The sequence below is a fragment of the Drosophila subpulchrella genome, unplaced genomic scaffold (genome assembly GCF_014743375.2).
Source record: "Drosophila subpulchrella strain 33 F10 #4 breed RU33 unplaced genomic scaffold, RU_Dsub_v1.1 Primary Assembly Seq354, whole genome shotgun sequence".
Taxonomy (NCBI): Eukaryota; Metazoa; Arthropoda; class Insecta; order Diptera; family Drosophilidae; genus Drosophila; species Drosophila subpulchrella.
Genome location: NW_023665577.1, coordinates 1,777,700 through 1,804,449, shown reverse-complemented (window position 1 = coordinate 1,804,449; position 26,750 = coordinate 1,777,700). Strand labels below are relative to the sequence as shown.

The following is a 26,750-nucleotide window of genomic DNA, read 5'->3' as shown; positions in this document are numbered from 1 at the left end:
GTGTGTGTAAGTGAAACGCCAGACAATAGCAAACAGGAAGTTCCTGCTCCCTGTCTTCAGGATATCAAAGTCAAGCCGAGATGCCTTTCCGATTCTTATTTACTATATCACACCTCTTGGAATGGTTCTGGGGGCCTGGGCCTCCCAAATGTTCTCACATTTGTATCAAAAGTTTGCCAAATTAATAGGCAGTAAAAGCAGATGGGCAGGTGAGCTAATTAGCAAAAACACCCACAGGGAAATAAAGTTTTTAGCCCAACAAGGGCAAACTTTCCACATTAAATTTTTATGACTCTGTGTTGTTTATTTATGGGAAAACGAATTTACATTTGCTCAGACTTACCTGAAAACTATGATTTACGTTCTTGATGCTGCACTCGAAGTAACACAAGTCCGATAGGTCAATATCGTCGAATACATCGCACTGCAAATAAAAAATATTTAAAGAGAATATTAAAATCCAGTCTGCGGCAGGATTAATATGGATATTGCAACCCTTTCCAGCCACATAACATTTTTTAATTTTGTGGCAGAAATTCCTCTTGCGGCCTGCATCTTCCTTGGCCTTTGCTTAGCCGAGGAATGAGTTGGCACTGAGCCAGGTCAAAAGGAGGAAAAAAAAAACAAATATATATACGGTGTATTTCGCCTTGTCTTTGGCCTTAATGGAATGCTGAAGCTAGCCGGCGGCTATTTTGATGTGGCTCAAACCCTCGGCCGGCCTTCCAACTTGTCGGCCCCGCAGGTCCTTTAGGAAATTGAAATGTTTCACACACACAGGCCGGCAAATAAATGGATATTTACCAGCCAACAAAGGCCGGCCCAAACACATAATAGAAATGTGACAATGGAGGCCCGTGCCGAAGTGAGACCCGAAACCCGAGCCAAACGTTAACCTAAACCCAATCTCAAGACCGACGACCATCGAAACGCCAAGGTTTGTGTACTCAAGTAGTTTTTGAACATGCCGAAAATTGGTTTTCTTTTGACTCGAGTGACTCGGAAAGTTTGATTTTGTTTGCGCCCCCAAGGCAACTGCGAAGGCCGCCAGGTAGGTAAACAAGTTTTTATTATTTCTATATATTTGTTTTATTCGCCTCAATTCCCACATCAATTAATATTTGATTATTGTTCTGGCCATCGCCCTGTGCGAATTTAAAGTGATCTGAAATCAATTTAATATTGCGTCTTAGCGATTGCTTTCTTCTGATACCCCCCTATAAAAATGTTTCTGTTTCTGAGAGTCGCTTTATACCTACATGTTTTCCGTTCCGTTCGCAGCCTTGGCATAATTTATTCATGTGAACACAACTTCCTTGACTTTCAGGGTTTGGTTTTTGCGGAACTGTGTCAGTGGCAGGTTGGGAGCTTTTATTGAAGCCCCCGTAAGTCTTATTATGACACCCAAATGCTGCAGCTTACAAAACCAATACCGCTTCCGATTCCAGGAATTTGTGAGGGAGTCATCGCATTGATTTTGGGTTCCTCCCTACGAAAATACCACGAACTGGGGGTTCGATGGTGTAATCATAATAAGTTGTTTTGGCACATAATTGATTGAAAGCATGGCCATCACTCAAAACCAAGTGGATATGTATGATGGAGCGGCTTAATCCGCCAGAGTGAGCATTATAATAATTAAACGTATACACGGGCGGTCCAAAATCCACACAGATACACTCGAACACTGGCGCACTTGAAATGTACGTGAACTGCGGAGAAATTACAAGGGATTTTCGAGTACATACAGTCAAGGAGGGAATCTCCAACCGCAATCCTCAACCCACGTTGAATTCAGCGAGAATTTCAAGCACTCACAATGTACGCCAGGCCCCAGTTCGAACTTTAATTTGTGTTCGTGGCTCACGTTCTCTACAAAATGTTCTTTTTTTAATTTCCGGGTATACCTCTTTTTATTCGGTTAATTTTCCTGATAGTTGTGCAAGCTATTGGAGATTTTATACAACTAAAATAAAAAAAAGTATTTAAAAAAAGGCTTTGTTAAGCTTAGAAATCAAAAAAAAAGGGTTTTTCGTCTGTATTTTTTTATACCAACAGTAAAAATAATATTGTTTAATGTATGTCAAAATATTTTAGTGCTTTAAAATCATTTCGTGGTCGATAAATTATTATTAAGCCTTTAACTTAATTTTTTCATTTTTAATATATCAGACAATTTAAACCGAGCTCCATATACAGTGGTCGGCATAAGTATTTTGACAAAATAAAAGTTAAGTATACTCATAACTTGAATTTACTTCTTGTAAACTATAGGCATCAATGGAAAGGTAATTTCAATGCCGTTTGAATGATACAATACATTTCTTTACCCATTCAGTACTTATTGAAAAGGACGAATTTGTGTAAATCAACTTTGAAATTTAAAAAAAAAACTTTTTTCCTCGTCTTGAAAACTTAAATTTTTTGATGCAAAAAGTTTCTTCAAACAAAAACAATAGTAACTGCAAAAAGAATTTTTCAAAAATCATTTTTCTTATATTTTTTATGAATTTTTGAAAATGCTTAAAAACAGGCATTTGAGCCATATTTTTGTCTTTTTCATACAAATTTTTTCCGACATTGTCACTTTCAAAAAATCATAAAAAATATAAGCAAAATGATATTTGAAAAATTCTTTTTGCAGTTACTATTATTTTTGTTTGAAGAAACTTTTTGCATCAAAAAATTTAAGTTTTCAAGACGAGGAAAAAAGTTTTTTTTTTAAATTTCAAAGTTGATTTACACAAATTCGTCCTTTTCAATAAGTACTGAATGGGTAAAGAAATGTATTGTATCATTCAAACGGCATTGAAATTACCTTTCCATTGATGCCTATAGTTTACAAGAAGAAAATTCAAGTTATGAGTATACTTAACTTTTATTTTGTCAAAATACTTATGCCGACCACTGTATATTTCCCGATTTATTACTTTTCTTTTAGCGCTTTCACTGCTCGAGGTTGATTGTAGGCGTTTGTCAGAGTTTTTGCGTTTCCTGTTTGCCGCGCGTTTCCGCACTTGTTAAATTAAGTGAGCGCAGACATTTTCCGCTTGAATGGATATCGCAAATCTTAAGCAGAATGGAAAAGTGGAGGCCCTGCTGCGGATCTCATTAAAATCCGGGCGGATAAATATACATTTGCTTATGCTTGTGTGTTTGATTTATATTTTAGTACACGGGGCGAGAGGAATCAATAAATAATTATGGGCTAAGGGAAGAGGGAGCGTTGAGTTTTTGAATTTTTTCGAAGGGTCTGAGGCACATGACACATTAGGGAATCGGACTCTCGGCGGCCTCAACTCACTTCAGTCGTCCGCTTCCGCTGGGGTCAATCACAGACACATTAGGGCAAATTGCTAATTTTCTGTGTTATCAGCTTCGGTCCCCAGGCATTAACCCAACTTTGATTGCATTATGCCGAGATTTCTTTTTGCCCCGAGACCGAACGAAAATCGGCCCCGAATAATCATTAATTTGCGCACTTTCGAGGGTCCGGGGTTCGGGTCCTCGACCGGAATCCGCCACCTGGCGCACGAAAATACTTTCTTTCGCCTTTTATTTATTTCATTTTTTTTCTGGTTGTGTACAGCTTGCAGAAAAGTTTTGGGGCCATTCATATCCATTTCTTTGCATTACTTCTGAACCATTTCGTCTTCTTCTTGGCCTCTCGCATTTTTTGCACGCGAAATCACTTAATGGGAAAAACGAACTGGCGGTCATTAGAATTTAGTGTACTCGAGCCGGGAAAGTGCTGAGTTGGGCATTGAGAGCCTAAGCCCCACTAATTGTGCGCTATTCGGAAGAGATTTTCTTTTAGAAAGTTAGAGGCGAATCAAAGCAATCTTATCGGTGCGGAAACTTTAAGAAAGCAATCCGAACAGAACATCAATATCGGATTGATGCCTTTGCAGCGTTTAACTTTCGCATCGCAAGTGCCAAGGAGTTCCTGCAGATAAAGTTGTTCCTTTGAAATGTCACTTGTCAAACTTTTGTTCGCCATTGCATTCCAACTATTTCCAGGGTCCGGAGGCGCACGGGCGAACATTAAAGACATTTGCCACTGACTTTTTAACTTAACTTTCCATTTTGCATCCTTCTTTGGAGCAAAAAGTTCTGACATCGGAACCAAAACAAAAAGCAAGCCCAAACCCAAACAAATAATTGCGAAAAGGAAACACTGTTGCCAGAGGAACATGGCCTCGTTACCCTTCATACGACGAGGGTGCCAACCAGTTTTGGGTCTAATTAGTATTAAATAGCTCTGGTACAAACTACGCTTGGGGGATTCCTTGGGGTTGGGGTTTCCGTAGAGGTTGCAGAGGTTTTGGTGGGGGCTTGTAGTGGGGCGTGGTCCGTAGGTGTCTGCATGGGCGCGCCACGCTTCATTTGGCGTGTCAAAGTGGCGCAGCTTGAAATTTTGACATTTTAATGGCATAACTTACCCGCCACAGCCCCGAGAAACCAGCAGCTCCATTTTCTTGGACCCACCCCGGAACACTCCCCCCCTGTTATTAATGTGCCATAACATCGCCTGCCGCCCGCTGTGCGCCGCCAATCCTTGCTGAGAGCCACATTTAAATACTCGCAAAGTATTTATGCCTTGCAAGACCCTGGCCCTTACACAGGAAAAAATAGCATCCCTATTGGTCTTTAATCAATGGGTATATTTCCCATTAAAATTATTATAAAGCTTTCGAAACATATCTGTCATTGTTTCTATACAATTGTACAAATTGTACCGATGTATTTCTTATCGCAGATACCTATATTTTCACATTTGATTTTAATTTCTTGCTAAAATTATAGATATTATCAATGAGTTCAAAAATATTTTTGTAATATTTGCCGGGCTATTGATGTCTGGCTCCTACAATATTGGAAATAATATTATTTTTTGTTTTATCAGTAAAAACAAGAAAGGAAGTTAGCGTAGGAGGTTATATGTTAAAATACACCGAAGCTATAATTTGTTTCATATTACTTTCCCACCAATTTTCCGAACGTTCCTATGGCAGCTATTATACTACCTGCAAAAGAAAGAAGACTTTTGGGAAACGGACGGACAGACGGACATGGCTAGATCGACTCGTCTAGTGATGCTGATCAAGAATATATATACTTTATGGGGTCGGAGACGTCTCCTTCACTGCGTTGCAAACTTCTGACTGAAATCATAATACCCTCTGCAAGGGTATAATGAAATGAATCATACATTAAATAGTATGGTGTACATTAAGATATTTCGCGCTAACATTTCAAAGAAAGCTGAGTAGTTTTTCTCATATTTTAAAGGTTTATTTAAATAAATCATTTTTATAGAACTCCAAGAAAAGATTGCAATACCTGTATATATCAACACGAATTCCAATCGCCCTCAGAAAATAAGGCAATATATATTTGAAACGCTTTGTTGTTTAAAACCACTGTGAAAGTCCCAGAGATTATTTGCACACATTGGAGGAAAAGGGGCAAAGGTTAAAACAAGTTTTACTGCAAAAGCTTTGAAAAATTCCACAAATTTAAAACATGATAACGTTTGCAGTCGTCGGCTTATCGCAGCTTAGAAACTCATGGTATTATTCTATGATTATGAATCATACCTATGTCAGGTTATCGTTCCGAAAACGCCGATCTGCCTATATAAGCCGCACAAATGGCCTGTGCTGAGATTAGTTTAAAGTTGGCGGATCCAGCAAAATGAAATCGTACTTCACGTTTTTTCTGTCGTTTTGGCTTTTAAATGAGCTTTCTGCCACGGGAGCCCCATTTACGGAAATAGATTCGGGTCAGTTAACGGAAAATCAGTGCAACGGAGATTGTTTTTCTGTTCTGAAGTCCGTTCTCTACCGCAATGCGCAACTTGAGGAATTAGCAAAAAAGAACGAAGATCTTCAGAATTTGAAAAACCAAGTAGAGTGGAAGAAAGAACTAATAGATGCGCAAACTAGAGAAATCGATTTTCAACGTGACGTGATCAAGACATTGACAGGAAATATCCAAAGTCTACAAGGTGAAATAAAAAACAGAGACTCTCAGATCAGTGGTCAAATCGAACAACTGAAAAAGAATAATGACGACAAAGTTAAATCTCTGACCGAAACTTTAAAAGATTTGGAAAGTAGGCTAGAAATAATGGGTTCCCAAATCAATAATCAAACTGAATTGATAAAAGCGAAAAATGGCGAGGTAGTGAATTTAACACTTAACAACAAATTGTGTACGGAATCCATGAGCAAAATAACCGATGATCTATTGAAGTGCAATCGACAGGACTCCTGCCCCAGCGAAGGTCCTAGAGATATTTACAAAATCCACACAGGTACATTCGAAGCTCCCTGCAGTTCAGATGGTTGGCTAACTATTCAAAAACGTTTTGACGGCTCCGAGAACTTCGATCGACCCTGGAAGGACTATAAGGAAGGATTCGGAAATATAAGAAGAGAGTTTTTTATCGGGCTTGAGAAACTGCATGTTATGACTCGGGAACGTCCTCACGAACTTTACATTAAACTTGGCAAGGTGATCGGATCCACAGGCTACGCTCATTATGATGAATTTAAGATTGGAAGTGAACTGGAATCGTATGTGTTGTCGATAGGGACATATAATGGTACAGTCGGAGACTCTCTAGATGTCAATAGGAATCAAAAGTTTACTACACTTGACAGAGATAATGATAAACGTGATAATTTCAATTGCGCTACATATGAAAAGGGTGGTTGGTGGTATAAAAGTTGTGCTTACAGGTAAAAACATCAATTCACTAACAATTGATCCATATTAATATAATCACTTAAAATTACAGCCAACTAAATGGAAAGTTTTATAAGGAGGGTCGGACCAAAGACAACCAACTTAATGGAATTACTTGGGGTACCTGGCATGACTATTGGACCCACTCGCTTACCTTTGTGGAAATGATGATTAGGCCCAAAACTTTGTAAGCATTAAAAATATTGAATTGCGGAAAACAAATTACAGGAAAACTACAGTTTTATATAACGATAGTAGTTATACTAACAAATAAAATTTAATTACATAAAGCTCTTAGAAGTCTAACAAAATAACTGTGTTCTACAATCCATAAATTTGTTTTGTTTTAATAAATTACTGAAAAATAATATACAAAATCTTGAGAAAACTGTGATTTAGTGAATATCTAAACTGTTTCGGTTACCGGCCTAAAAATGTGGGTTGTGAAAATATATAAAAAATCTTATCGATAATATATAACTTAAAACAAGAAAGGAAGTTAATTTCGGCAAGCCGAAGTTTGTTTACCCTTGCAGCTATAATTATTAAATTTAATTCGAAATTTTTAAAAATACAAAAAATGATATTCCCAATAGTATAAGATAATATGTCAAAAAACACCGAAGCTATAATTTGTTTCATATTATTTTCCCACCAATTTTCCGATCGTTCCTATGGCAGCTATATGATATAGTCGTCCGATTTTGATAAAATAAATTCGAAATTCAGAACTAATCAAAAAATGTTATTTCCAAGCGTGGAGGCTATATGTTAAGGAACACCGAAGCTATAATTTGTTTCATATTATTTTCCCACCAATTTTACGATCGTTCCTATGGCAGCTATATGATATAGTCTTCCGATTTTGATAAAATTTTATTCGAAATTCAAAACTAATTAAAAAATGTTATTTCCAAGGAAAGGAGGTAATAAGTTAAAAAACACCAAAGATATAATTTTTTAACATTTTTTTTTTCGATTATTCCTATGGGAGCTATAAGATATAGTTGTCCGATCCGGCTGGTTCCGACTTATATACTACCTGCAAAAGATATAAGACTTTTGTGAAAGTTTCAGCCCGATAGCTTTAAAACTGAGAGACTAGTTTGCGTAGAAACAGACGGACAGACGGACATGGCTAGATCGACTCGTCTAGTGATGCTGATCAAGAATATATATACTTTATGGGGTCGAAAACGTCTCCTTCACTGCGTTGCAAACTTCTGACTGAAATCATTATACCCTCTGCAAGGGTATAAAAACACTTATATTCTTTTAGTTCTAGATACTTACACAGTTTTCTGCTTAATATTCAATTATATTCAATTAATAGTGATGCTAATATGGTTCTCTGCGCATCAATCATACTTATATTGATTTCAATTTCTAAATAAAGCAGTATTTTTGTGAAATTCTATTTAAATAGAGCGGAAGAGACCTAAATCAGCCTATCCCTAAGCCCAGATTACTACTGGTGGCCCTGTTCGAGCCCATCATTCTGGATTTGAAATTACAGAGTTTATAATTTAGCCTTCGGTGTTTAGGAATATTGATTATTGATTACATTCTTTTAGTTCTAGATACCTACACAGTTTTATGCTTAATATTCAATTTAATAGATATGCTAATATGGTTCTCTGTGCATCAATCATACTTATATTGATTTCAATTTCTAAATAAAACAGTATTTTTGTGAAATTCCATTTAAATAGAGCGGGAGAGACGTAAATCAGCCTATTCCTAAGCCCATATTACTTCTGGTGGCTCTGTTCAAGCCCATCAGTCTGTATTTGAAATTACAGAGTTTGTAATTTAGCCCTCGGTGTTTAGCATTATTGATTGTTCCGGGTCACTCAGGCAGGCAGCCCCGCATCATCCGCTCTGGCAATTACATGTGACCTACTCGTTGCGAAATGAACATTTTACCCGTGCATGCGTTTTAGGGGAAGGCGAAAGGCCCGCCGGCAATTAGAAGGATTTAGAAGGGGGCGTAGACGAAGGAGGAGCGTAACCTACTTCGAGGCTCGGTGTAATTTGTCATGTCCCTGCCACTGGGATAACAACAACTGTGACCCGATTCGAGGGCAGGAGTCGGAGGAAGGAGGCTGGGGTGTCGACGAGCTGCCTGGCAATAATTGTGATTAATAGCGCTGGGGCGTCAGCGAATATTTTTCATGCCATTTCGATGCGGTAAGTGGCATTGAAAGCGAATGCAGCAATAATGACAGGCACACACGTTAAGTATACGCCCCGAAGAACCCATTGTGACGTTGTAATGCTGATGAATATATATTTCAATTTAAGTAGGTAGGAGGATTGGGATTTATTGGCTTATGCCAGCCGCAAAAGTACCATGCTCAGTTGAACAAACTTGTTTTTCTTCTTTTGCAGCCCTTGTCTACAAGAGAAATCCAACTTTTGCACACCATCATCTGCATAAAAAATCTCCATTAATAATTATTACGTAGGGAAAAAGTAGCAACTTTTTGTGGCACATTAAATCTCAGCTTAAGTATCTCATATGCATTTTGATTGCTTTCTGTTTGCTTATATGATATAAAACTGCTGCATTTTAAGGGGAAATGCAATTGGGGATTATTCAATTTCCCATCAGGCTGCTTTTAAAGAGGATTTCTTCGAAATTCCCTAAAGAAGATCAAGAGTTAGCAGGAAAACAGAGTAATCTTATAATTGAATCAATTCCTTGTAAGCGAATTTAATTATTCGATCTGCTTTTATATACAAGTTTGTTCATTTTCTCAACCATAAGTTTAATGGCATTTTTTATTTCCCTGGGCAAGCAGAATATTAATTTGCTAATTGCTTTCTGAAGCAAATTTCAGCTGTTTTTATTAATGACATATGCATGTTTTATATGATACCCCCTTGCGAGCGTTATTGGTGTACAACATATCCAACAGAATGCTGGAAACGAGCCGCTGTGCCGTGATTTATGCAACATAATTTATGAGTCTCGTTTTATGTTCCGAAAAAATGGCAATGGAAAGCAGGAGACGAAGAGGAATGTGGAAATTCAACATTTTCTGAGCCGCCTGGTTTGGGTCTGGGCGGTGAGCCGTCGAAAAACCCACATGACCTCGTTTTGGGCTTGATAAAATGATGTTTTCCGTCGCGCACAGAAGCACACACGGCCCAGCTTTCAGCAGTTTGATAAAAACCAAAAACGTTTCCGGCCCCGAGAGGAAGGAGGTCCAGATCCGACTGCCCGGCAACAGCCACGCCGATTATCCGCCGGACTTTGCACAAAATTCAGTTCCTGCTTCTGTCCACAATGAGACCCTGGCCCGCAGCCTAATAAATGTGCATTAATTTGGACAAAAAGGTTAACTTTTGCCTTGCTGGCCCTGCCAAGATTGCACATTATAAATTAAACATTTATGATGGCAGTTTTTTCTGTTTGGCTTTGGCAAAACATGCACAGCCAGCAGACAGTAAAAACTATAGGAACGGTGCCCTGTACTCGAATAAATTATTCGCTAGACAAGTAAAAAAGTTTCTGCCGCCCTAGCACGAAGGCAAAGTTTAGTCAACATGCACTCAGGAAAAAATATATAAAATTGCAGGATATACAAATATTGTACAAACAACATGTACGTAGAAGACTATTTGAATTATATAAACCTTATTTCCTTTGTTATGTAAATATTTCATTTATTGTAACATTGGTTAAAATATTTATTACTGGTAACACATTTATAATATTTATTGTTACGAAGGTGTATAATATTTTATCTTTATTTCCAAAACAAATTTTCAGAGTGTTCAAAATAATAGTGACTTAAATTCCTGGGCTCACTCCAAGCCTTTGAGTAAACTTTTTCAATAAACGATGGTGTTTGCGGAGCCAATGAGTCGGTCAACTTTGGGCGACATTTACCATTAAAGCACAATACATAAACCACTTAGAACGGAAATATTCATAAAATGTGCATAAACCGTGCTGTAAACAGTCCCAAAATCATCCCCAACCGAGTCGAAGGGAGCGGCTAATGGGAAAAAGCCGCAGAAGGCACGCATCTCCTTAATGCCACGTGAAGGATTTATTCTCGAGCGTAAATCCTCGCATAAATGTTGATGCCACGTAACCTGAGAGCGCCGCCCATCAATTTGGGAATCACGCGCCCTCGCCGGCTGCCAACACCTTTCTAGCCCCCACACCGCTCCTTCCATCGTCCCGTATTCCCCATTTAATATTTTCTGGGTCCAGAGGGGCAGCGGATACGGATGGCAGGATCAGCGAGGTGTTAATGATAACTTGCCCCATTTACCTGATGTTTTTCGAAACTTGTGCGGTGTGCGTGTGCAAACTTTCGCTAAGCTCGGTTTGCTTATCTTCTATTTTTGCTTCTTGCTTATGGCGGCTTAAAATTAAAATCCAGTCTGCTTGGCAAGCCAGTTTTTCAATTTGCATGTAGCAGGAGGAAAAACAAAGTTATTTTTGAGTTGCCAACAACCAAATTTCATTAGTTCGCTTTTTATGGTTTACATTTTCACTACCAAAGCGGATTAAAGTTTAAAATGCAGCTACAAATATACTAAGCGTTTATAAAATGTCGGTTAAATTAAATTATCTAAAGTCCCATTGCCACAGCTTGTCTAACATCATTACTCATGTGTTGTAAAACTAATTTGATTTTGATAAATATAAATGTTGTTGTTAAAGTTTCACATCTCCCATCGACACAGCAGGAGCTGCAAACTAAGTTCACTTAACGCTAACAGAATTTTGATTGATTTACGACGGCTCAATTGAAAATTTTAGACAGGATGGTTCTCTTTTTTCACCTAACAACTAAATCGAATCAGGTATATTTCGTTTGCACCAAATGGCCAAATAATTGACACATTACAGGGCACTAAACGAATCCCCGCCTCTCCTGTTCTCGAGTGTCACCCCCGAAATCATTTATTTCGCAGCCTAGAAGAGTCATTTTTGGCAGGTTACCCATGGCAACGCTGGCCGGAAATTTTAGAAGGACATTGCCTGGCCTAGGACACTGTCACACAAAGGATTCCCTCTCAATAAAAGCCAAAATGGGGTCTTTGTTGTGTCCCGCTTCTGGCATTACCTTTTTGTCGGGGCGAATGTGCCACTGGAGTAGGGTGGCCCAAAATTGTCTTTGGCCCCAAAACTTTTTGCTTAACATTTCAAAGCCGCACGAGTGGCCCGTCGAAATGAGGGGTAAGAAATCCGTTTCGACCTTTTCTTTCGCGGCTGCCTTCACTCAGGCAAATTCACGCTTCTTTGAGTTTGGCGGCGTTTTGTGCGTTATTTAAAACTTGGGGTTTGCTTCGCATGAATGGGGAAAATGTTGCTTTGTAGCGATTTTAAGGAGAAAGTTTTGGAGATGAAACAAGTGAAATGTGTATAAATTATAATGGCGAATTAATAAAGCAAAGTTTGCAACAGAAACTTGCAAAGCACTGCCCCGTTTACCAGTTCTCCTCGCCTTGGCTGGGAATTTTCGCCGGAATTATTAGAGGACCTACACCTTTTTCCGCATCAGGGTTGGACGTCAATTAAATATTCATGCGCCCCGTTACCCGTTAACCCTTTTGCTGCCGGCCATCGCAGTCTCCAAATGAATCAAATATGTAGGCTTCTATCCGGGCTGAGCCTCAACAAAAGATGCGATCCGCTGGCCGTAATTGCTTTCCATTTAAAATGATTTTTATCCGCTGCGTGGGAATTAATGCGATACAATAAATCTGAGTCCCCCGAAAAGACAATGACCTCGCCCTCTAACTTGGCTCGTGGCTCGTTCCTGGCCAGCGAACCGAATCTGGAACCGAAACCATGATTGAGATGTCTCCTGGCCCAGTCCGCTGCCCGTCCCATAGCCATTAATCAAGGTGAAATGTCAATTTAGTCACACATAACTCAAAATGAGATTGGTAATGGCAGTTGGGGCGTCGGTCCTTCGGTGGCCTTAAATGTTTAGCAGTAGGGCAGTCATAGAGGTGCCATGAAAACTTTATTATCGTCCCTAGGTTTTCACTAGGCAACCTTCAAAGTTGAGTTGGGCGGGAAAACAAAGGCGGAAGTTTCGCATTTCGCAAACTGCATCGAATGACGGCCACCACGACTGTTCATCTAGAACATTTTCCATTTCCCGTAGTCACTAGCACAGGTGCCTGGTTGGTCCATGCTTTTACACTCGGAAAATTGCAGCCCCTTTTAAGTGAAAAATTCTCTGGGGTGCCACAAAAATCACATGGGTTTTGAAATCACTTTTAAATGTAACTTTAGGTGTCTAAAAGTATGCACTCATATATTTTAAACTCAGAAGTATGACAAATTAAATCGGAATGACGGCATTCCTTTATTCACTGCATACTTTTAGACACCTTAAAGGCCATAGAGATTTCTTGCCAGTCCCCATTATGATTTTTTCTAAAATCTGTTACAATTTTGAAGAGATTTGGAATTTTGTAAGTATAATTTTAAACCTAGACAAGTCATAATTATTTTAGTAACGGATTTTCTTTTTGATGAAGACTAAGACCAGATTAATTTGGATTTGTTAAGTGTAGGCTGTGCCCTTTGGCTTCTGGCATTGATACTGGTACCGTAATTGGAAAGGCTACGCCCATGGTGAACAAATGAATTTCCTTGAATCTTGCGGGTACTAATGAGTGCGTGGTCTCCAGAACTCGCAGCCATAGCTCTCAGTATAGTTCTTGCATCACATTTCATTGCATAAGTTTACTCGGCGTTTTCCCAGCGGTTTTCCAAGAGTGTTGGCAACACTTCAGCGCCGACGTCATGGCGCTGTTGGTGACGCTGTCTCTGCGGTTCGTTGTTGCCACGTTTTGTAGTACATTTAGTACGCTTGTTAGCTTAATGCACCCTTGAGGCCGCCCCTCGAACCCCCATTTTGGACACATCAGCGGCGGCGTCCTCAGTCTTCTAGAAGGCTCTGCGGTGGCTTCCCACTCGCATGTATTTAAATAAACTTGTATACTATGTACGCTTGAGACTCAGCCAAAACCGCAGATTTTTCCACTGACGTACTAGGGGAAATTCATGGAATTAAAACGGAGTGAGTGTGTGGTGCTAGATTTTCCATCTTACATTTGCATATCACACAGCCTCTTAAAAGGAAAGTGTCTGTTGAGCGATTATGCATTACAGCAATTGGTAATCGATTATAATACACAAAATAAACTCGATTTGAATGGAAATTCTATCAGCCTAGGAACGCGACACCCACGAATGCTTAAGGACGGAAACTCCCGGAAGTTTCCCGCCCGCTCTCAGGCCGGAAAAACTTTTTCCCCAACAAAGTTGATCCTGCGGCCTGCATACAAACAGGAGATTAGGCGACCTGAGGCATTTAACGAGTGTGCTGGACGCAGATGACGGCGACATAAATGACGGCTAAGCCCCCAAAGCATTATGATGATTGGGGAGTGTGGCAGGGGTCCTGGCCTGGACCAGGGGACCACAGGCCACGGCAATTGACCACTCACTCCGCCCAAGTCGAATTAATATAACTTCTGTCCCAAGGCGGCAGAGTGCTTTGTTGACGGGCCAACGTGTGTTATGCGTGATATTTCAAATGGCCATTAAATTGGTTTTGCCCATTGCTGTTCGTATTTATGTGACGTGATATCGTATTAATTTGACAAGTCTTGCCTCTGACAGTAGGCCGAGAATTATGGTGCTGATTTGTTTCGTTCGCGCCTGAATTCATTCCGTCCTTTATTTATTTATTAATTTCCGCCCTCCTCAAACACAAATTTCCTTCCTCGAGTGCCGGTGACACTGAATGGAGAGGCTGGCGAACCATTTCATTTGTACTCACAATGCAAGATCTCAGCATTCAGTGTGGATTTAGCACAAAAACCCACCAAAATAAATATGAAATTTAGATAATGCGGAACGAGCCAAGCGTCAACCTTCAGTGTCAATGATGAGCACATCTTCATCATCTCCCCGTCTTCAACGTCCTGTCTTCCGACGGCTCCCCTCGTCACGTAGCCCTGAATGACAAGAGAAATATAGAAATATACGTACTGTACACATCCTTATAGTGCGACACACTCAAGGCTTTTATTCCGTTCACGTGCAACAAATGAACAAGTTCATTAAGTGCAGGATGTTGCGGGCTGGTGTGGGGATATAGGGCCGGGCAGATGAGCAAGTGCCCCACTACTGGGTCGATGTTTATGCAGTCATTAAAGTCCGTAAAGCCGCTACAATATGCAAAATGAGTAGGCCCAGGCGGCGCCACATGCGAGGGCAACATTTATGCTGATTAAACTAGCACCAACTGGCGGAAAATGGAAGCTGCGAGGGTTTCACGCAGGCACTGCGACAAAAATCCACTGCATAAGTAATTGTGGCCTATTCTAAATAAGTTACCCGTATAAGTAATTTCATAAAATAAACTACCTTATTAAAATATGTTGTTCCTGTGAAGTTTTTAAGACAATGCCAGATACTTTTCTATATGGCTTTAAGATCACACGAAAATCTTTCTAAAAAAAATGTAAGTATAATGAAATACGAATGGCACGTTTATAGCGTTTGAAATTTAGTTGCAGAGATTAATTCATATTTGTCTATTCTGTTTTAATTCTGGGTATTACATTTTTGTTTCATTTGATTTTGTCATTCTACTTATAAAGTTTTCGGATTCTTAAAATGGATTCTCATCCTTTTCCATCTGTTTTCAACGCAATTATTAACTACAATTGAAATGTTTTCTTTATTTCGCATGTGATTATACCAAAATAAAATTCTTGGGATAATGATTTTTCTGTGTGAGTGCCAACAGGCAAACACGTCCACGTCAGCTGGGCCTGACTCGAACAAAGGACGGGGACTGGAACTGAAACTGAAACTGAAACTGAAACTGGGCCTGACTCACAACAATCCCCCGGTTGCTGCCGGATCGCATCCTCTTCCATCTGGTTGGCATTTTTCATTTGACTGCAGCTCGTCATTGGGGAACTGGCAGTTTCTGGGTTAGACATGTTCCCTGTCAGGGAGTCGGATATCGTATCCTGAGAAGAATTGTTCAATCGAAGGCTTTGGCAAAACTAATAGTTGGCTAAAAGATAAAACTATTGTCGGTCTACAGAGAAAAAATGTTCAGGTGTTTGTATAATAAAATCAATACTTTCATTTCTAGACTGTGTTCATTTTTTTTTTAATTTGTTGTTCCGAACACTAATTGACTCTGCTAAATTAAAATATTGTGAAAAAAAACTATTTAGAATTGAATACTGAAATGTTTATTATTGTCATGTTTTTTTTTCTGTGCAACGGGGACAAGTTTAAACAGTTGCTTTTCACACACTCGCAAATGGAATGATTTGCATAACTTAAAATCACTTTTGTGGAATTAATTCTAGTTTATTGTGATGCTTCTTGCATGCATAATCCTCAGTTTGTTTATGCAGTTTGTCAAAATATCACATGTGGCTGCCTTCATTGTTTCACTTTTAGACCTATATCAGGCCATCGATTTTGCCCAAAGACCGAAACAAATGTCGGCCCCTTTTGTTGGGGTGTTTGGCACGTGACTGTGAAGGGGGCCCATGTGTGACCTCATTGGGTTTGATTTGGTTGGGTGTACGTAAATTGCCCTCAAACCTTTTCGAAAACCAAGCCCGAAAATTATGCACTCGCAGCTGTTGCCAACGAACCCTTGAGGGCTCCAACAAAATGCAAATTGGGCTTATGACAAATGTGTCCTACGATTTCTACAGCTTTTGGTGCTTATTGTTGGCAGACAGTTTGGTAGCTAAATTGTATCTGTTTTTGAACTTTCTGTTGACTGCAATGAGATAAGAACTTCTAGCAAAGGATTCAAGTAATAAATTTCTTTATTATTCTAATGGAATTTGTGTGTCTGGGTCGACACCGTTTTTAGGATTACCTGCACACCTGGTTGTGCCGACATTTCTCTTCCTCAGCAATGCATATTTTAAAGCCCCTGACAGGCCCCTAGATCCTTGGCCCTTTCAAACCAGCCCATATTCAACTTTCGGCCTCCGTTGCAGGCAATATATTCGACCTCTGTGGCTAATTTTAGAGACATACCGAATGGTTTTCCAAGGTTGGTTTTCTGCTTATGAAAACTTAATCGCGCTTACCAAAAAAAACCAACGAAAAGTGTCAGACTTTTCACCGACGGAAAGGAAAGTGTCAGGCAAATATTTACTGACGTCACATGTGGCATTGTGTGGCTAAGTGGAATGTTAGCTACTTTTTCCTACTGCGTTTACATATAATTGGATTTTAGTTATGAATTGTGGGCACCACTCATTAAAATTGATTGGGTTTAATATACAATTTCAATTAGCAAACAAACAAATTGACTCACATTGGATAAATGCATGCACAAATTAATTTTGTTGATGCAATTTTGGATAATTGAAATCTGGCAAGTGCAGCAATGCATAAAATATGTATATTTGGTAATGTTAAATGGTTACGAAATAAATGGGTTGTTTATTGTTAGGAAAAATATATTGAACGAGTTAAACATTGCTTTTAATATGATATAAACATCATAATCAATTTTCATTTTGTTATGGTAGGCTCCCTTTTTCGTATAAGCAATAAAAGTGTCATTAAAATTAGCAGACATTTAATCAGTGCAATAATGGATTCAATCGTTATAACTTAAAGTTTCTAAGATTGATTAAATAATGGTTATAATGGTCATCAACACCCTAGTGCGAATTTTGTCGATTTATTAATCTCTTTCTAATGCTGCCTAGCAATTAAATGCAAACATGATTGGCCAATTTAATGAGCCCAGGAACCCGTAAGAAAATTGGCTAATACCAAACAGAAAGACAATCATGCTTGTTGGGAGGACATAATCCCCCGGGCAAACACACGAGCACCTGGACACAGGACACTGAATACTGAATACAGAAAGGAAACCTAAAATGGCAGTGTGTTCATTGTCCACTGCAAACATTACATGAGTTGTACGGGAGAGAGCGGGCCATCATGTAAATTTTTCAACACACTAAACACAATAAACATTTGCACTCGGCCGCAGGACATCATGCTCAGTGTAGGTGTGCCTGTGTGTGTGGGACACGCACATGTCAGGACAAAAGTGCTGATAGCATTCGAGGCACGCAATCATTTGCCGCAGGCAAAGCTGGTGCAAATATAGATGTACACTTAAGAAAACTATATGATATTTAATAGCACTGTGTTACAAAACTTGACCTTTATTTATTTACCTCCATGGTTGCTAAAATATCGTATTCGCTTTGAATCCCCAAATGGAAACTTATTCATCAAAATATTTCCCCACGCAAGGATTCGGAGGAAAAGGACCTCAAAAAACTTAGTTTTTTGCGTTTTTTGATCCGCAATTACAGACGAATGGATTCTTAGTTTGTTAATTGGTAAAATCATTTGAAAAGAGCCACTCTGTATCTTTCGAACTCCATACTCAGAATGATATTAGGATTTCTTTTAAGGGAGTTATAAACGCCCCGCCCTTTATTTTAAAGAAGAAAGAGCTTTTAATATTTCAATAAAAAATGTAATGGTCAGTAAAACATGAGGGTTATGTCAATTGCAATTATTGGAATTTTCTGGTCAAAGAAAAGTATTTTGTGTTTTTAAAATATAGTTATTTATTAAAGTATTATTAAGTCTAAAAAGAAAAAGAAAAAATTAAATATATTAGGTTGCAGTGATTTTAATGTTGCTATAATTCAAACACCAGAGGGCTATCACTGAAACGTTCTGGCTAAATTTAAATATCCTTACTTAAAATGTAGTTATTCAATACTGTTCAATAAAGAAATTAAATGGACCCCTGTAGTATACATTGCATTTGTCTAAATTTTATTAAGTTTCCCATAAATTTAACAAGATTTCCATAGGTGAAAGTCCATTTTCTGAGTGCATAAGATGGCAGGACAATGTCCTCCAGGTAAGTCCAGTAGTCCATTATCAGGCAGAGCTTATTCTTGTATCGTTTTCATCATCATAGCACACATGTGGCATTCCCGTTCCCCTTTTAATTTGCTCGCTACTCGCCGCTCGTCCCCTTTAATAAATATGCACACAATTATCCTGGTGGAAATGTCACTTTGGCTGATTGTTTGGCAGCCTCTTGTTTCCATTTAATACGCATATGCTACGTACTGAGATGGCTGTGTGCCTAGGTAATTAGCCAGAAAGTGCCCCCTTTCTACAGGGGAACGGAACGAGGATCCAACGAGAAGTTGGCAGTTCGCAACCAGACATCGCCAGACTGAGACAAAGGTCAGTGCTCCTGGCTGAATTGAATTGATTGCGTGTGTGTGCTAACTGCTCGGAGTCAATTAGATGTTTGTCTGAGGGCTGAATTATACAAATAAGAACAGGGATAGAACAAAGCACCATTCTATCTGGACTTTCATCAACGGCTGTTCCGCCAAAGTTTAAATTAATGTCTTAAGCTCCCCAAACCAAGGGAGCTCAACTAGCGCGCATTAATTAAATTAGGCAATTAAAAGTTTTGGCAGGCTCACAAATCTCCTCACATAAATGTATTTGTTCCAGAATTAATGCGAACGAAAGCCGTCGGAAACTTTGGTAAACCCCGGACAAATCATTTACCCCAAAGCGGTATTGAAACGATGATAAAATGGAAATCGGCCTGAAAGCAGGCTGAACTTACCCCGAAAAACACACAGAATATTGATTTAGCGGTTACTTGGGAGTTTAGTTTATGGTTTTTTTGGAACTGTTGCTTCTTCGGCTTACGGCTGAAAGTTATACTGTCTTCTTGGCTCACATCTTACGAACTCACACACAAAACTTGAGGCAATGGCTTAAGGACAGCTCCTTACCGCCGCCGCCTCGCCGACCGAGCCAAAATAAATATTTAATTGTTTTCTATTGTTTTTCTTTTAACACTAATCGTAATGTTTTCTTCGTAACTTTATCGATGTTTCTTGGCGGTTAAGTAATTAATTATTCGGCCTGGTAGGCCCTCTCCTCGGCTTCCTCTGGTGTTGATGATAATGGTGATGTTGCTGTGGATTTCGCTGTTTTTGCTGAGTTGTGGCACATTGCTTCGTTGAGTTTGAACTGAGCTCGAGTCCTGCCAAGCAGTCGCTTTTATTGGCCGCCTTTCGAAACTCACCACGCACAGACATGCTGGCTGCCTGCTTTTTGCTCCTTTCCATCAGCCTGCCATGCGCCCGAAAGGATACAAATATTTACAGGTGCGCTGGGGACCTGCGGGGAATGGTGGTGTGCTATTTGCACACCGAAAATAAATCTATGTTGCCAGGATGTATTTTATTTTTAAAACAAGGTTCACAAATTGTAGCTCTTTTATTTTCGAAAGATTAATTTTTTATCTATTAACCACAAATTTGCTCTCCAATATTATATCCAATACACAAAAGAAAGGAATATACGAAGCTTTAAGGGAAAAATGTTCAAAATAATTCCAAAATAATGACTCTGACTTTTATATAATTTTCACCTTTTTTTTAATGATTATAATTACTATATATTTTAAGAAACAATTTAAAAAATACAAAATATTCCCCCTCTTTTTTTGTAATTTAAACAATTTAGGATTTTCCATTCTCAATATTTTTAAGAGCTGTATTTAGTTAAAAAAGAATTCTAATTTTTTCCAATACTATATTTCATAAGTAACTTTAATGGTATACGATTTATAGTTAGACATATTTTTAAGAGTTTTGGTGTGAGTGGCAACCCTGGAGCCAGAGCTTTGTGCTCTCCTTACGGGCAAGGCGAGCTTTCACGTTTCAAAACAAAACACACACACACTGAAACCCAGCATCCCCATACTTTTCGCGTGGGAGCGCGCACATGGCCAAAAGCCGAGTACTACGGCTTTACAACTGTGGTGAGTTTAGCCCCAGAGTTGTTGTTCCGGCCGAGTCGCGTGCACCGCGAAGAGGAAGCACAATGGGCTGAAACGAGCTTCGCGAGTATGGGCCAAAAGAACGAGGCCGAGAGAGAGACAGAGAGAAAGGAGAAAGTGCCCAAGGAACGGTCCAAGGAGAAGGCAGCGATGAAAACAATGCAAACAAAAATTTGCGCTTTTACGAGCAGCACAACCATCATCAACATGAGCATCAGCATCAGCTAGCTGTCCTCCCACCCCATCCCGCAGAATGCCTTGCCCCTTTTCTACCAACCCGCCAAAGGCTTATCCTTTTTGTGCCCCAACTTAGGACCGACTTAGGTATGGCCGCGTATTTGTCTGGCACGCGTAGTTTTCGCAGTCTTTTGCTTTCTGTTGGCCCTTTTTATTGGAGTTTACTACGGCAACAAATTGCCCACCGTTTAAGCCACTTGGGCACAACACGGCGTGTACGTAATTATAATTGAAATTTCGTACCTACGCTTAATGAGTTCGGAGGCACTTTTCGGCCAAGGATTGCGAACGCCGGCGTTATTAACCTTTTAATAAAGCGACACCTTAGGGTCTATTTATTGGGCATCAAACAGAATTTTTAATCAAAATAAATGCTGCCGGTTGGCAGGCCCTAATGAGGCTAATCATTTTGGCGGCCAGGGAGTCCTGGCAACCCGTCATTAGATGGCAAAATACTAAATGTCAACAGGAAGAAAGTGAGGAGGGGAGACGGCTTCGACTTGTTGCATAATGGAAGCGCGTCATCGCCGCTCCAAACAAGGCCAGTGTGCACTCTAATGCTTCGCATTGTGCCAACATGAAAGCAATACACGGCGAGTACGTAATATTTGCATAGCTCTTTCATAACGCAAAGCCGGGCCCTGAAGAGACCGCTGCCTGTTTAAAAGTTTACAAAATAATTGCATTTCGAGCTTGAAGCGTGTTTTGATGCTGGATTGACGTCAATCGCATTCGGATGAGATGCAATTGCCATTCACAAGAACCGGGGATCAAGTGTAGAATTGAGATGAATTCAGCTCAAATGCGTTGAGTAATCAGTTTAGCAGTCAGGCTTCTGCTTCTGATAGCACTAGTACAAGCCCCAAACTTGAGCTCAGAGACCGTCCATAAATAATTGATTTACCAGGCAATTAACTTCGTTAACATGATTAACGGCAGGCACGCCGCAATCGAGTTCATTTGACATTGACAGGGGAGGTGGTTCGATTTACTGAGTCACTAAAAGCCACTGCAATCAGCCCGCAACCTTCTGGCACCAATATCGCCACCGAAAATTCACCCACACTCTGATTCTATTAGGTGGCGGGCCCATGTAAGGCGGGCATTTTAAAAGCGTTCATTATTGATGAAAAGAGCACTGCACGCAATAAACCAATTTATTGTCTGTCTCACCTGTCTGGATTTTCCCCCTTTTAACCTTTAGTTCCGCCATCCGTCCGACATTGTTTTGCCCTCAGGCCGCTCGGTAATTTCATTTGGTAATTATATCCTGCTATTTGCTGCAACGCAATTTGAGAGTGCAAAACACAGGAACCGCGTCAGTCCGCAGGCAACAAATGTGAAGGGTCAGATGGAAAAAAGATTTCTACACAGTGGTGCTCGGAGCAATCCGTCAAAAGAGCACTTCCAAGTGGTACTCAATTTCAGCGGAAAATGGAAAATAAAAATAAATGTTTTTATCCTGAACCAATTAAAGCTATTAATTTGGAAGTGCTGTTGGGTTGATTTCTACTTTTTATAACCGTTACTCGTAGAGTAAGAGGGTAAATTAGATTAGTGGGAAAGTATGTAACAGGTAGTAAGCGTTAACGACCCTATAAAGTATGCATGCTCTAGGTGGCGCCACCCGTTAGGTATCTTTCGGCGTAGATATGCTATGGAATTTTATTTTAAAATGGATCAACAGCTTAAAGTTGCTGAGCTGATAAATAGGTATATGATTGTCGAGGCACCAGACTATCTATCTTTTTTTGGATTTCCTGACTCACGATAAATACTTCCCATTGAACTTGACATATTTGTTCATATTATTATTATTATTTAAAAAAAATGGACAAAGAGCATTTTACTCCCCAACCATTTAAGTTCAATTCACCCTAAAACATTTAAATAGGAAGGTGGGCTGTAAATAGATCGTACTAGTACAGTTCAATTTTAATTTTCTTGATGAGCTTATATTTCAGGTACTAACAATCGAATATGAGTTATTTTTAGTGACAAATAAGTTTGTTATCTAAAAATAGAAGTAATTAAAAAAATATGCTAATTTAAACTTTTTTTTTAACTTAAGGGGTTAATTTAAGAGATTTGGGCGTTGGAAGTCATGTTGTTCGGATTTAATTTTTTTAAGCGATCGATTTTGAGATACAATAACAAAGAAAAGGTAAGTTTCAGTTATCCGATGATCGGGTCATCATTATAAATTTTAAATATCTGTGACAAATAAGGTTTTTAGTTATGAAAAAACATTAGCCTAAAATGTATCAAACCTTCAATTAAATAATGAATAAGTGGTTCTTTTATGTAAGTAAGCAAATTATTTATTTAATAAAGTTCAAAAAATAAAATAAGGAATTGATCATATTTGCCAACAGAGTTACTGCTCGTAAGTTAAAAATAAAATTTTCTTTTTTCACTACCAATTTTAAGTGGCACTCTAGACGGTAACACAATGTCCCATTTAATAGAGCATTAAATTTAAATAGCCAATAGATCAAAGTCCATTGATAAAGGAATCTTTAATGTACAATTTTCGACTCAATCACATTAAAATTAAGACTATAACGTACCTTCTCATCCTTGGCGTAGAATAGCATATTTCGCTTGAGACGAAAGTACCGACGTCGCCACCGCTGGAAGGACCAAGTGTGCTTTAGCAGGAAGCCCTCCTTGATGATGGCAGCCTGGAAAGAGTGCGGAACAAAGTGAGTGCAATTTCAGATGGGCTATGAAAATACTCCATCAGCGATTCGCACGGGGCAATTAGCAATTGATGAGCTGACAGAGTCAATGGGCCGAGGATGATAATAATAAGGAGCGTGGCATGTAGCAGACGCCGATGGGACTCGGGACAGAGCACAGAGGGCACAGGACTCGGGACACAGGACTCAGGTCTCAGGACACTGGGCGCAGGTCAGCAACTCCGGAGCTCTCTGCGGGACCCGTCACTTGCAATCTTCGGCTGAATGTCAACAAATAATTGGCTGCAGGCTAACAAAGGCCAATGGTAAGTGGGCAAAAGTGGGGCGGGTGGTCAATATGGGCAGCAATCAATTGTGCAAACAAAGAGCCACCACATACAGCTTTCCGCTGCTATTCACACGTATTTGCGAGGAATAAAAGTGTACATAAGCGTGGCGCGAAAGGCGACAAAAGTGACAATAATCTGGGGCAATTATACGACAAATAAACTTTTTGATTCGGGGGAATTTCTCGACTCGACGGAGTGGGGGCTCTAGAAATCGATCCAAGTGCCTCAGGCTGAGTGCACAAAGTTGCAATCCGTTTAAGTTTTGGGCGAGGTCAGCCGCCCACCAGCCACGGGGCGAAAGGAAATTCAGCGTTAAATAATAATGGAAAAATCGTTGGAAAAATCAACGGTCATTGCAACGAATCGAGTTGCAGCAAATCCATTTGCTTTCTGTTTGTGCAGCAAATGGCAGAGGGAAACGGAAATGTTTACTTAGCCAAGGAACTGAAAGCTTGCTTATGGGATTTACGTGACTTTAAACGATTTTTAGGGAATAAGGCCATAAAGGGAAGGAAAACCCTCTTCAAATCAGGCTGTTGACCTCGCACAGGAGATCAAAATTGAATTAAATTGATAATTCTCGGGCCACCAGCAGGAGCTAAGCTTAACTGTGACTAAAAATCAAAGTTACGGGCTATCATGTCAAGATAAATCATCGTCAATCAATCATGGGCACGGCCATGAGGCCAATCGCTGACACATCAAGTATACGCCAAAGTGGCCAAGGATAAAGCCCACAAAGCCAGAGTCCATCAGCCAGCCAACGGCAGACAGCGCGATGATGATAAGCAAGTTTGAAATTTTCGTTAGCCGGGTATTGATTTTGATTTAACGCCGCCTGCCCCGCCCCTCGATTGATTCCCCCCTTTTCCGCTGAGGTAAAAAGATACAAGATAAATAAAGAGTCCGGTCTATAGATATGAATATGACTTGCTGTTGCTGCTCACTCAGGCGGGCAACGTAAACATACCGTAGGACTTCCCAGCCATGACTTTTCCTGGCTTTTCATTCTTTCGCCCTGGCAAATACATTATGCATAGGGATTAGGCAATCCACTCCACTCCGACTTTTCAGGCTTTCAAAACAAGAAAAGCAGCTTTAAATTAAAGAAATTAGCCTTAGATTCAGAAATTCCTTTGATGGCTCACGTGAGCCGCAAAACAGATGGCCAATCGTCTGAGTAAATAGTCGTAAATAATTCAGCCTTTTTTCAAGCACGTGGCAAGAAAGGGAGCCAGACTCAAGGATATTGCGGCAACAGCCCACTGAAGACGATCCAGGGAATGGGACAGAGGACAAGAGTTGGCAAGACTTCTGGCTTTGTTTGTACTGTAGGCTTACTTATTGTTGGATTTAAATGGCTGAGAAGCACTACAGTCGCTGTTAAAAATATGGTAACGAAGGAAAATCGCATTTCTATTTATAAAAGTTTTATCGAACCTGTGGAAAGAACCCTGCCCCTTTGTCTCGAATTACAAAGTGATTGAAAAGTGGTTGGTGATTTTTAGTTTACATAATTTTAAATTGGTGGTTAGATGAAATAAGAGGCAAAGCCATTTACTAGCTCTTAAATAAAAATGCAGACCAATACAGCATCCATAATATACTATATATGACATTGTTAAAGGTCAAGTCAAAAGATCAAGCAAGAGGAACTCTGGATAGAATACAGCACCCTTACATAACCGAATATAATTTCCCGCTCTTTGTAAAACTATTGAATATATCCGCACCTCTGTTATCTATCTTCAAAATAAATATACCTTTAATAAAGGTGAATAAGCACCGAAGTTTACATTTTAATCTAAATTAAATTAAAAATCGTTTAGTTCTAACCTATTGGTAGTCACTAACCATGCTCTTGCTATACACGGACATACCTGAATTACTTTTTAACTAATTGTCCGATTTGGGTAGTTTTTTTTCGTGAAGATAGGTATAAACGAGCGAAATTAAATAAAATTTACTTGCAAAACCGTGCGCTGCGAAATTGTCTCTAGAAGTTGCATTCCAACTTTCTAGCTTTTACAGATTTCGAGATTTCAGCGTCCGTATAAACAGACAGACGGACATGGCTATATCAACTAGGCTAATGATCCTGATCCAGAATGTATAGGCCATATTTAAAAACTAATGAAAATTGTGTTTGAGGCATTGCATTTAATCTCTAACGGGTACGACACAGAAGTCCTTTTCAAGCAAATTGGTTTGGAATTTCTTTCTGTAGAATATAGATTTCGGTTACCCCGGGAAAATGTGTTCTAGTCCGCTATCGAGCAAGAAGTTCCGAAGCTCTTGGTACTGAGTCCCTGTTCCCAAACGCTTGCCCCGCACTGTGTTCCAACTGTTGAGGCCCTTTCTATTGTCTTATTGTCGCCGCCTTCAGCGGTGGCAGCACGCTAACCAAAACGCTGCCATCAAGCCCTGAACTAAGCCGCTTTTGTTTAGCGTTCGCTTATTGTTTTGCGGTTTGACATGTGTAAACCCCACACCGACCCACAGCCCACATGTCTGTTTATGGGGCCACGCCCCTCTCGACATGGGAGCACTTGAATGTTGCTTGTCTGTCACAATCAGGCAAATGTGTTTTGCTCGGCCCCCGATTGCCATAAATCAGAAATAACAAATGCCTTCGCTTAAACAACGAAACAAATTGCAGTTGGACAGTCGGGGGTGAAACAGTAGCCGAAATTCGAGCGGAGGGTTCATCGGCAGCTGGCTAAAAATAATCGTACAACAAGGATCCAAAGGGCAAGGTTGGGTGGAAGGGTCAGTGCAACAATGCGTATAATTAACATCAAATAGCCAGCAACCGGGCATCAACTTTG

The 26,750-nt window shown here is 39.7% G+C and overlaps 2 protein-coding genes across 11 annotated transcripts in view; one reads left to right on the top strand and one right to left on the bottom strand.

Moving 5' to 3' along the window:
* LOC119560099 (diacylglycerol kinase eta) overlaps window positions 1-26,750 on the bottom strand; it is a 48,260-nt gene that overhangs the window by 19,169 nt on the left and 2,341 nt on the right. For 9 of the 10 annotated variants that reach the window (XR_005221001.1, XM_037873422.1, XM_037873424.1 and 6 more), the window contains exons 2-3: window positions 23,462-23,575; window positions 344-424 (exon numbers count right to left, since the gene is read on the bottom strand). Coding sequence is in view for 8 of the 10 variants with exons in the window: in XM_037873422.1 (XP_037729350.1) it covers window positions 344-424; window positions 23,462-23,575 (195 nt within the window). In the remaining 2 variants the exon portion in view is untranslated. Of the gene's footprint in view, window positions 1-343; window positions 425-19,427; window positions 19,846-23,461; window positions 23,576-26,750 lie in introns of those variants that run through there. The other variant, XM_037873430.1, reaches the window with a different exon arrangement.
* Window positions 5,665-7,094, top strand: LOC119560102 (angiopoietin-related protein 7-like). Its single transcript, XM_037873448.1, has 2 exons — window positions 5,665-6,746; window positions 6,806-7,094. The coding sequence occupies exons 1-2, from the start codon at window positions 5,698-5,700 to the stop codon at window positions 6,942-6,944; spliced, it is 1,188 nt and encodes a 395-aa protein (XP_037729376.1). The 5' UTR covers window positions 5,665-5,697; the 3' UTR covers window positions 6,945-7,094.